Raw genomic sequence first — 12,557 nt, 5'->3', positions numbered from 1 at the left:
CTATAACCGCCGCCCATCCTCGTCCTCTAGGTAGTAGGTGCTCGACCATAGCTTTTCCACGACCTTGAAGGGTCCAACCCAAGTAGCCTCCAACTTGGTGACGTCGCCGACCGACTTCACCTTCTTCCACACGAAGTCGCCGACTTGAAAAGATCTGGGTATCACTCGCCAGTTGTAGTTTTGACACATTCTTTGCCTATAGGTCATGAGCCGAACGACGGCTTTGGCGCGTGGTTCATCCACCAAGTCCAGCTCCAGGAGCCTCCGCTCGGCGTTGTCTTTGCTATAATGTTGTATCCGATCGGATTTAACTCCGACCTCAACTGGGACGACTGCCTCTCCTCCATACACTAAGTGGAAGGGGGTTGCTCCCATTCCCTCCTTAGGTGTCGTGCGGATCGCCCATAGTACACTTGGGAGCTCGTCAACCCAACTTCCCCGGATGTGGTCGAGTCAAGCTCGCAAGATACGAAGGATCTCGCGGTTGGCGACTTCAGCTTGCCCGTTGCTTTGAGAGTATGTCATGGAAGTGAAGGTCTACTGGATGTCATACCCTTCACACCACTCCTTGAGATGCCGCCCGACGAACTACCTTCAGTAGTCCGAGATAAGTCGACGCAGAATACTGAACCGACAGATGATATGCTGCCAAATGAATTTCTTGACCATCTGCTAGGTTATTTTTGCCAACAGCTCAGCCTCGACTCACTTGGAGAAGTAGTCAATTGCCACGAGCAGGAACCTCCGTTATCCGGTGGCCATGGGGAATGACCCTACGATGTCCATGCCCCACTGGTCGAACGGATAGGACACTGTGTGTTAGTATTAGCCCTAGTACCAATTATGAGATGATTGTAAAGGGCTCCTTTTGTATCATGTTTCATTATTAATAAAGGCAAAGTTGGTTATTATATTTACTTCAATTCAATGCCGAATGAATAAGTATAATAATGTCTTAGAGTAAGAGGTTCTAATCTACAACATATCAATTGGTTGAATTGATAGTGAGATATTGTAGATATACATAGAACACTATTCTTAACTGTTCCTAGTCAAGCATTAATATACAAGGACAATATTAATGTGTTGAGACTAGCATGTAGGTCAATGGATGACTTGATCTCATAAGTCATGGATATGAGATATCAGGTTGACACATGGGTATATATTAGAGAATATGTACTGAATGACCCGTCATGAGAATGTTTCATGGATCGTCGTATGAGTGTCATAAATATTCTCATGTGACTATTGGTATGAATAGTCCTTAGACCTGAAGTCACTATGGTTCCCTACATAAGGAGTTGTATACTTTAGTATCGTCAAACGTCACCCGTAATAGGGTGGACAATAAAGTCGATCACTGGGTATGCAATAAATTATGCGGAGGGATATGAGTGATGTAGATGAGATCTATCCCTTCCATATGACGGAAGCGATATCTATGGGCTCCTTGATTAGTAGGACATAAGAAAGTATGGTCATGCGTAAATGAGTCAATATGAGATATTAAGCTCATTTGTTTGAGTGTGTCTACTTGGAGATCAAGAAACACAAAGATTGATAAGAGGATGACACGGTCTATGCCTCATTGATCAATCTAGATATCAAGGATAGAGGGACTAAGTCATACAAGATAATAGCCACGGAAAGGTTAAGTCAGATCTCGACATTCTCGTCACTTGGGTAGCAATGATGCCTTGCTAGATGTCACTCATTGCTTATGTATTTAAATGTTGATTTGGATACATTGCCAACATTACGAGAACCTATTGGGTCACGCACAAAGAACAAGTCAATGGAGATGGATTCATATGATGAATCATTGGATTAAGTCTAATTCAAATTGGACTCATTGAGTCAAACTCAATTAAATCCAACTATTAGATTGAGTCTAATTCAAATTAGATTTATTGAATCAATTTGATTGATGATTAATGAGTTGGACTCATTATATAATTTCATGAATTATTTGATGGTTAATGAGTTGGACTCATTATATGATTTCATGAACTTGAATTCATGAAGAAAGAGGAGTGTACAACTTGAATTACTCATGCATTGGATGCATTGGATGAAGAGTGAACAATTTGAATTGCTCATGCATTGCATGCATTGCATGTATTGGATTCATTGGATGAAAAGTGAACAATTTGAATTGTTAATGCATTGCATGCATTGGATTCATTGGATGAAAACAAACAACCCTTCCAAGAAGCAAGCTCCCCCTCGAATGCTGGTGGGTAGTCGCTAGCTCCGGCCATTGTTTTGTTGCTTCAGATGGCGGTTAGTCCTTCTGAGGCGTACTCGGCTCTGATACCACTTGTAGGACCGTTGGGCCGGCTAGAAGGGGGGGTTGAATAGCCTGTAAAAAAAACAAACAACCCTTCGTCGAACGATTAAGCTAACACTTGTAAAATGAATTAAGCAGATAAATAAAAGCATCAAAGTAAATACGAGGCACCGGATGTTTACTTGGTTACAACCACGGAGGTTGTTAATCCAAGGAAGATTAAGCTCAAAAACTCCTTCAGGCGGAGAAGCCTCTTACAGCGTTTTAGGCACAGAAAACAGAAGCTTAACTACAACTAAATCATACAAGCGTTTGGAAATAGAATGATCGTGATCGTTGAAAAGCTTCTGGCCCAAGGCTATATTTATAGCCTTGGTCGGGGCGCCTGGATGGGTTCCGGGCGCCCTGGGGGGGATAAAATTTATCCCCCAACGGTTGGATCGAGTCAAAGCTCGATCCTGTGAAAAAGTCCCTTCCGGCGCCCGGACGACTCGGCGCCGGGCCAAAAGTCAACCAGTTGGCTTTTGGTCCGTCTCTCTTCTGGTTCGCCTCGGTCCGGGCTCCGGCTCCGCTTGCTTGGGTGATCTCGACATCCGGAATAGGGCTCACCCAACCCATCTTCCGGTCTTCTCGAGCGTGCTTCCTTCCGGCTTCTCGTCCCTCGGAATGTGTCCTTCTCGTCCACCAACGTACTCATCCGCAGACTCGTCCCTCGGTCGTACCCCGTGCCGACCTTGCTAGCTGCGTCTCTTGCTCCCGAGCAATCTTCCACTCGGCTCGTGCCTCGGAACCACCGCGCACTTCCTTCTCGTCCCGATGTACTCTTCCGCAGACACCTCGTCCCTCGGACGACGTCCTTCTCGCTTCTTGCGTCTTCCGCTCGAGTACCTGTGTTCCTAAGCTCCTGCACACTTAGACACAAGGTTAAATACACACAGGACCTAACTTAACTTGTTGATCACACCAAAACAACCTTGGGGTTCCAACAATCTCCCCCTTTTTGGTGTGATCAACCCAAGTTAAGCTAGGGTTACAAATAGACATAGAATAAAAACAATTTATTGCAATAACTTGCAACATGATAGAAAAAATTGAATTTCAAAAAATTTCAAATTTTAATTTTCAATTTTCTACCTCCCACTAGACTTATACTTTCCCTTCTCCCCCTTTGATCACAATAAAAATGGGGTTTCAAGAAAAACAATCTAAGGGTTTGACACTTAGAAAAATTTTGAAACTATATTTCAATAATTTTAAGGGAAATATTTCTAAGTCAAGACAAATTTCTAAGTCATTCGACATCAAGATTAAGAAGTTTCTAAACAGAAAGTTTTATGCAAGAAAATTTCAGAGAATTAATAACATAAAGAGAAATTTTCTATGCATTTATTTATTTATATATTTTATGCTTTAATCAGAAGGTTTAAATTTCCATTTTAATTTATCAGAAATTCTTAAGTCACACTTTTTCAGATTTAAAGCAAAAAATATTAAACATGCAACAATTTGTATCATGTTAATTTCTCTTATTTTTTGAATTTCAATTTCACAAAAATATTTCGATAGCATAGATTCTAACTTGATAAAAATTTTCGACGCTATAAAAAATTCTTTCGACAATGTGCAAAATTCGTTTGAAAGAATATTTTGTAATTTGCAAGAATTTTTTAATAAAAATTCTAATTTGCAGGAATTTATTAATAATAGATTTCTTAATCCGAAACACTTTTTCGATGACTCATTTTCTGAATTGCAAAACTCTTTCGAGAAAGTAATTTGTAATTCGAAAAAATATTCGAAGAAAGTTTTTGACATCATTTCTAATTTGCATAATTCTTTCGAAAATATATTTTGCAATTTACAAAAGTTTTTCGATAAAATTTCTAACTTGCAAAATTCTTTTAATAATAATTTGCAAGGCAAGTTTGACAATTGATTTTCTAATTCGAAAAATTCTTTCGATGATTCAATTTCTGATTCGAAAGACTCTTCAGGCAATTTTTCGATTGAATCATTTAATTGATCAGAGGTTCGAGTCCATACCTGACTTACCTTTTCGGTAGTTGATTCTCCCCCTGTCGAGTTGCTTTTATCCGAAGATTCTCCCCCTTCATCACTCTCGGGATGTACTTCGGCTGTTGGGGCTGTCTCGGTAATTTCTTCCATCTCAGACTGTTCTGTCGGCAGCTCGGTGTCCATCAAAGAATCGGATTGGGCTTCAGTTGGTTCTTCGTAGAGTTTTAAGAACTTTTCCCAAAATTCTTTTGCGCTGTTGTATTCGCCAACTCTATCGAAATCTTCATTTGGTATTGCGGTTAGAATGTGAAACTCTGCACGACCGTTTGCCATTGACTCGTCACGTTGCTTCTGAGGCGTAGATCGAGTCTTTCTCCGTTCGTGTTCTTGATGCTTCATAACCTGTTTTCATTATTAGAGAAATACCAATATCGAGTTAAGAAATACCGTCATTTGTTGCTTCAAGAAGCAAGCTCGATTCTTGGTGGGTAGTCGCTAGCTTCGGCCATTGTTTTGTTGCTTCAGACGGTAGTCCTTAGAGCGTACCTGACTCGATACCACTTGTAGGACCGTTGGGCCGGCTAGAAGGGGGGGTTGAATAGCCTGTAAAAAAAAAACAACCCTTCCTCGAACGATTAAGCTAACACTTGTAAAATGAATTAAGCAGATAAATAAAAGCATCAAAGTAAATACGAGGCACCAGATGTTTACTTGGTTACAACCAAGGAGGTTGTTAATCCAAGGAAGATTAAGCTCAAAAACTCCTTCAGGCGGAGAAGCCTCTTACAGCGTTTTAGGCACAGAAAACAGAAGCTTAACTACAACTAAAGCATACAAGTGTTTGGAAATAGAATGATCGTGATCGTTGAAAAGCTTCTGGACCAAGGCTATATTTATAGCCTTGGTCGGGGCGCCTGGATGGGTTCCGGGCGCCCTGGGGGGATAAAATTTATCCCCCAATGGTTGGATCGAATCAAAGCTCGATCCTGTGAAAAAGTCACTTCCGGGCGCCCTGGACAGCTCCGGGCGCCCCGGACAGTTCCGGGCGCCCCGGAGCCAAAAGTCAACCCAGTTGACTTTTGGTCCGTGCTCTCTTCTCTGGTTCAGCTCGCCTCTGGTCCGGGTCTTTCTGCTCCGGCTCCGCTTGCTTGGGTGATCTCTGACATCCGGAATAGGGCTCACCCAAACCCATCTTCCGGTCTTCTCGAGCGTGCTTCCCTCCGGCTTCTCGTCCCTCGGAATTACCGCGTGTCCCTTCTCGTCCACCAGCGTACTCATCCGCAGACTTCGTCCCTCGGTCGTACCCCGTGCCGACCTTCGCGCTAGCTGCGTCTCTTGCTCCCCGAGCAATCTTCCGCTCCGGCTTTCGTACCTCGGAACCACCGCGCGCACTTCCTTCTCGTCCGCCGGTGTACTCTTCCGCAGCACCTCGTCCCTCGGACGCACAGCGTGCCGTCCTTCTCGCTAGCTGCGTCTTCCGCTCGAGTACCTGTATTCCTAAGCTCCTGCACACTTAGACACAAGGTTAAATACACACAGGACCTAACTTAACTTGTTGATCACACCAAAACAACCTTGGGGTTCCAACAACTAGTAGGTGCTTCAGGGCACTGCTCAGTCAGTACAAATTTATAGCTTTCAGCAGTAAGAACAATGTCTAGGTTTCTTTTCCAATCTATGTAATTAGGTCCAGTAAGTTTATTCTGTTTAAGTATGATGGACAGTGGGTTGAAAGTCATCCTAAAAATCACAAATAACTTTTGGTCAGAACTCTAAATTTAGAATAATATTGATTCCTCAAACAATACTATTTTAAATTAACCAACACCTCATAACACCGTGAATTTTGTATGCCACGTTAGTGTGGACGTATACAAATTCAACATTTGTAAAAGGAGGGTTTTAACCCATTAATTTTATTATCTTGTCAACCTAACTTTTTGACAAATAAAATTAATAGTTGGTATTATTTGGTCACACAAATAATAGCAGTGACTCCGATGGGGAGGATACTATTAGATGTGTCTAAGTGTATACCATTACTTGACACTAAGTCCATTAATAAGATTATGCCCCTTCCGTTGGGGAAGATCACACACTCTTAATTAACTTCCTATAGTCATCCAAAAATGGAAGTCTGTTCTAGTGATCCACAAACAAGCTCATCCGTTATGGAGGAAGGCACTCAGAGCCAACGCGCAAGCTTGTTTGCATCACTTACAAACCAGTAATGGAGACCATGGGATTTACTTAAAAATTCCTCTCCCACTTAGTTATTTGTAAATGAGGAATTTTAACTATGCTAGCCTACTAAACTTGTAAACTAACATGCACACACAGCATAATATAAAAGCAATAAATAGAAAATCTAATTTTCAACTATTATGGCTTTTATCTCTAGTTGTCCTCCGTGTGTTGTCATCCTAAGCTGCTGCCATATTTGGCCACCGCTACCGGGTCTAGCTGTCGCATCCATCTTGCTCCTTGTTCCGCTGCGCCTCTGGTCCTTAGAAGGTTCCACGCTTTGCAAGATTTGATCCGCGACATAAATAGAATTTTACATTTTTTTGATCCTATATTCCATAAAAGGAATGTACATGTATCTAGATCAAAAATAAAATCCTAATAAAACTAAATACAGCTCCTGCTGTATTTTAATACAATCTTGCACACATATATAAATGCCCTTGACATGTCCAAGGGTCCAATCACACACATAATAACTAAAAGTTATAATAGTTGGATCCTGCATCCACAAAGTTAGCACATCCTACTATTAACCTGCCTAAATTATGTATGACATGTGCATAATTAACCTAATACCAAATACACAGAGGCAAAACCCTAGCTCTGATACCAATTGTTGGTTGCTACTCGGAAAACCTAGAGGTTCCACTGTATAAAAATTTTGTACAAAGGTCTGAACCTTTTCCTAGCTACCATGTGTTCTTTTAAATTAAATTTTGGATCGCCTACGGAACTTAACACGTTTGATCCAAAACTTAATCTATTTGTTCTTTTAGGTTTTGACTTGGATCTCCTGCGGAACTTAACACGTTCGACCCAAATCACCTTAAGTTATTAATTCCATTAAATATTAATTTCCATAATCGGTTCCCAGTACTGACGTGGCGAGGCACATGGCCTTCTTGGATATGGGAGCAACCACCACCGACTAGACAAAACCTTTTATAGAAATCTAATATTTAATTTCCTAAAATAACTTTAGGTTAACCGAAGAGAACAATCAAATCATAAGGAAAAGAAAAAAAACAAAAGAACACAACATCGAAAAACATATTCGAAATTCTAGAACGTAAGCCTCTTGTATTTGGTATTATTTCCATAAATAACTAGTATGATGCGGAAAGAAAAATTACTAGTTATACCTTGTAGAAAAACCTCTTGATCTTCTATCGTATTCCTCTTTTAACCTCGGACGTTGTGTGGGCAACGATCTTCCGAGATGAGAAACCACCAACCACCTTCTTCTCCTCCTAGCTAGGTTCGGCCACAAAGAAAGAAGCTTCACCAAGGAAGAAAATCAAAACACTAACCAAGCTCCAAGAGATGCTCGCTTCCTCTCCTTCTTCTTCTTCTTCTCCAAGTAGTATCCGGCCACCACAAGAGCTCCAAGGAAAGAGAGGGGTTCGGCCACCACAAGAGGAAGAGAGGAAAAGGATGGCCGGCCACACCAAGGAACAAAAGAGGGAGAGAAAATAATAGAGGTTGTGTCTCATGAAGGCACCCCTACCCCTTCTTTTATATTCCTTGGCCTAGGCAAATTAGGAAATTTAATTACAATAAAATTTCCTTAATTTCCTTGACATGATTTAATTGAGAAAAATAAAATAAAATTTCCCAATTAAACTCTAATGGCCGGCCACATCAAGAGGAAATAAATTAGACAAGTTTTAATCAACAAATTAAAACTTCCTAATTTGTTTCCAGAAATTTTAAAAATAAAATTTCTCTTTAAAAATCTCTTCATGGTTGATAAAAGGAAATTTCTATAATTTTAATTTTATCAACATGTGGATAATTTTAAAGAGAAAATAAAATATCTCACCAATCTACAAATAAGGAAAGAGATCTAATCTCTTTCTTTAATCTTTTGTAGATCTTTTACAAGAGAGATATTTTAATTTTAATTCTCTTTAATAAATTATTTCTTTCACATAATAAAAATTAAAATTAAAATTCCTTTTTAATTTAATTTGGCCGGCCCCTCTAGCTTGGGTTCAAGCTAGGGCCGGCCACCCCAATTTATACCTAGGCCGGCCCTAGCTTGGTTCCCAAGCTAGCTTGGTCGGCCCCCTATTGGTGGGTATAGAAGGTGGGTATAGGTGGGTATAGTACTCTATAAATAAGAGGCTACGATAGGGACCGAGAGGAGGAATTGGTTTTGGTCTCCCGATAAAATTAAGCATGTTCGCTTGAACACACAACTTAATTTTATCAATAATAATTCATTCCACTAGAGAACTATTATTGAACTACCGCACCAATCCCAAATTACATTTTTGGGCTCATTCTTATTATGAGTGTGTTAGTCTCCCTGTGTTTAAGATATCGAATGTCCACTAATTAAGTGAGTTACTGACAACTCATTTAATTAATATCTTAGTCCAAGAGTAGTACCACTCAACCTTATCATCATGTCGGACTAAGTCCGACCTGTAGGGTTTAACATGACAATCCTTATGAGCTCCTCTTGAGGACATTATCAACCTAGTATCTCTAGGACACAGTTTCCTTCTATAATCAACAACACACACTATAAGTGATATCATTTCCCAACTTATCGGGTTTATTGATTCATCGAACTAAATCTCACCCATTGATAAATTAAAGAAATAAATATCAAATATATGTGCTTGTTATTATATTAGGATTAAGAGCACACACTTCTATAATAACTGAGGTCTTTGTTCCTTTATAAAGTCAGTATAAAAGAAACGACCTCAAATGGTCCTACTCTATACACTCTGAGTGTACTAGTGTAATTATATAGTCAAGATAAACTAATACCTAATTACACTACGACCTTCTAATGGTTTGTTCCTTTCCATTTTGGTCGTGAGCTACTGTTTATAATTTATAAGGTACTGATAACATTATCTTCTGCATGTGACACCACATACTATGTTATCTACAATATAAATTAATTGAACAACTACAACTAAATGTAGACAATTTGACCAAATGTGATTCTTTATTCATAATGAATGTTTACAAAGCTTAGGCTTTCTGTATACACTCCAACAGATGTTTTGTTAGATGTCACTCATTGTTTATGTATTTAAATGTTGATTTGGATACATTGGTAACGTTACGATAACCTATTGGGTCACACACAAAGAACAAGTCAATGGAGATGGATTCATATGATGAATCATTAGATTAAGTCTAATTCAAATTGGACTCATTGAGTAAGACTCAATTAAATCCAACTATTGGATTGAGTCCAATTCAAATTAGACTCATTGCATCAATTGGGTTGATGATTAATGAGTTGGACTCATTATATGATTTCATGCATTATTTGATGATTAATGAGTTGGACTCATTATATGATTTTATGAACTTGAATTCATGAAGAAAGAGGAGTGTACAACTTGAATTACTCATGAATTGGATGCATTGGATGAAGAGTGGACAATTGAATTGCTCATGCATTGCATGCATTGGATGCATTGCATGCATTGGATGCATTGCATGCATTGGATGCATTGGATTCATTGGATGAAAAGTGAACAATTTGAATTGCTAATGCATTGCATGCATTGGATGAAGAGTGAACCATTTGAATTGCTCATGATGCATTGGATGAAGACAAATATTAATGTTAATCAAGGCAATTGCATTATGGCATGAGGCAATTTCATGAATCTATAAAAGGGAGTTTTTGGATTCATTTTCATGATGAATTTTTGGTGTTCTTGCTCTTCTTCCTCCTCCTCTCTTCCACTTGCCGAAACTTTCAAGAAGGGTTGCTAGCACAACCTTTGGTTGTTTCATTCTCCACTTTGTGAGTTTGTGAGACAAACGAGACTTGTTCGTGTAGATACCATAGAGGCGCGATCACTTGATCGCGCTAAGATCCGCATCTAAAGAAACGTTACTGTCGGGATTGCGAAGGGTACGCAACAAAGGTATAACTTTCTCATGTAGAAAATTAGTACTTAGTATATGGTTTCCTTTCACATGGATCTTCTGGAAAGGAACTAGATGTTTTCTGCTGTGCTTTCGCGTGTTTAGCGCCCTAGTTCCTTGTACTGTGGCCCGTGCTCATCCCTATACGTGCATATTATTGGGAAGTTTAACCATGGTTCATTGAGAAGATTTTTTTTTTTTTTTTTTGTGTAATAAGACAATTGAACGATACTCAGGAAGGAGACGAACGAACGAACAAACAAAATGCTGTTGACTACTAATAAAAGGGTATAGATTCCTAACAAAAACATATACTTAAATCTTACCAAGCAAATAACTCTCCTTGATCATCCGAAGAACTGAGAGAACCACAATCCTAGCTTCAATCTGTTTGTATGGTTATGGAAGGTTGTTAATAGATTTTAAATGTGACAAATTTGTAATAAAGATTAAAACAAACCTTGCAACAAATACAAGGTTTCGAACAATATCAAGTACTTAAAAAAATTATTGATGGAGGACATGTATGAAAAGCAATGGATCGTACAATGTGAGCAAGAGGTTAGTTATCTGAGATATCAACATAGAGCCACCCCTGCGATGTCACTTGTTTATGTGAAACAGAATTGAAGCAACAAAAAACAACTCGACTCTGCAAGTGACACCGAACATGTCATTGGGTGTGAGAAGTACTCCGAGGGTCAAGCATTTGAGGGATAGGGGATCCGTGTGTTAGGCATCAAAAATTGTTTTCCATCTAGTACACTCTAACCTCACCAAAGAACATCTTAAACTTTGGACCATCTTAAAATTTAAGCTCGCTCAGCTCTACTTTAACCCATGAATTAAGTCATTTACCCTAGACCTACCATCCAACTCAATCCGTTATCTCTTCCAAGCCTTCATCCCTGACACAAGTTAACCCAACCGCAAACAATCTGAGTGAACTGACAAACCCAACTAGATTGACTCTTCTCAACATTATCATATGTCCAATTAATAAAACAACATATCACACTGCTACCTAAAGCGACATGCAGCATAATGACACAAGCTAAGATAGTCGAATGTGCTATAGCACCAATGATAAGAATGCACCGATTTGCTGGGGCACCTTTGTGTTAATACCGATTGTTAGCTAGAGCATGCTGATGGTTCTCGTAAAAATTTAAGCCGTATGAATTCTAAATAATCAAAATAAGAATTCGTATAGGAAAAATAAGAACATATAAGCATGGATCTTCGTTTCATCAAGAATATGACATAAGAAAGTAAATAATACATAAAGATAATGACAAAGAACTTGATTGAACAAAAATATAGGTCTTCCGGAGGAGTTAGGGTTGACGGCGCTGAATTCTCTTCGTCATTGAGGAACGAAGAAACGTCTCAAGATTATCCTAATCCTCTGGGGATCAACCCATTATATAGTGCACATCTATTATCAGCCCATCGATAATAATAGATGTAGGATTATAAGTTCTACACATATGAGATCCACATCCAATTACTCTCGAAACCCACTAGATATAAGTTAGCTCACTTTAAGAGTTCGGATCGTTTTTACGTGTGCAACTTACAAATAAGCCCACCTAATAGGGATAATTATATCCAACACATGCATCCGAACCATCCTCAAATTATACCAATATCGACTACGAAGGTACCTTTGTAAGCCCTCAAATGTCAATAGTCATGTTATCAAACTCGCGAGTTGACTCGTAAACTCATATAAAATTGTAAGTTTACTTATGAAATCGAGGAAAATTATGATAAAATCATGTATTAAAGTAAAATCGAATCAAAATCGTAAAATAACATTTAAATTCGTAAAAATATAATTTTTGAGATAATTTTATCGATTTTGTGTCATTAATAAAAAGGGACTATTTTGGACAAAATGATATCGTTTTGTGATGATTTTAGATTTGCACTTGTCAATGATTTATATTAATTTGTTATCTTGTGCTTTATTTATCTTTGGACTTAAGTTTTATACTTGAATTTATATTTATATTGTGTTTTCATGACAAGTATTTGACTCTTTAGAATTTTGAAATTATGAGTAATTTATGATTATATGAATTAAAAT

General features: G+C 38.7%; 1 protein-coding gene across 1 annotated transcript; it reads right to left on the bottom strand.

The window, feature by feature from the left end:
* LOC121991079 lies at positions 1-375 on the bottom strand. The gene has a single exon (XM_042545104.1). It carries the CDS (start codon positions 373-375, stop codon positions 1-3), a length of 375 nt encoding a protein of 124 aa, XP_042401038.1.
* Between the last annotated feature and the right edge of the window lie 12,182 nt (positions 376-12,557).

The sequence above is a fragment of the Zingiber officinale genome, chromosome 6B (genome assembly GCF_018446385.1).
Source record: "Zingiber officinale cultivar Zhangliang chromosome 6B, Zo_v1.1, whole genome shotgun sequence".
NCBI classification, from domain to species: Eukaryota; Viridiplantae; Streptophyta; class Magnoliopsida; order Zingiberales; family Zingiberaceae; genus Zingiber; species Zingiber officinale.
This window is presented reverse-complemented; position numbering and strand designations above follow the sequence as displayed.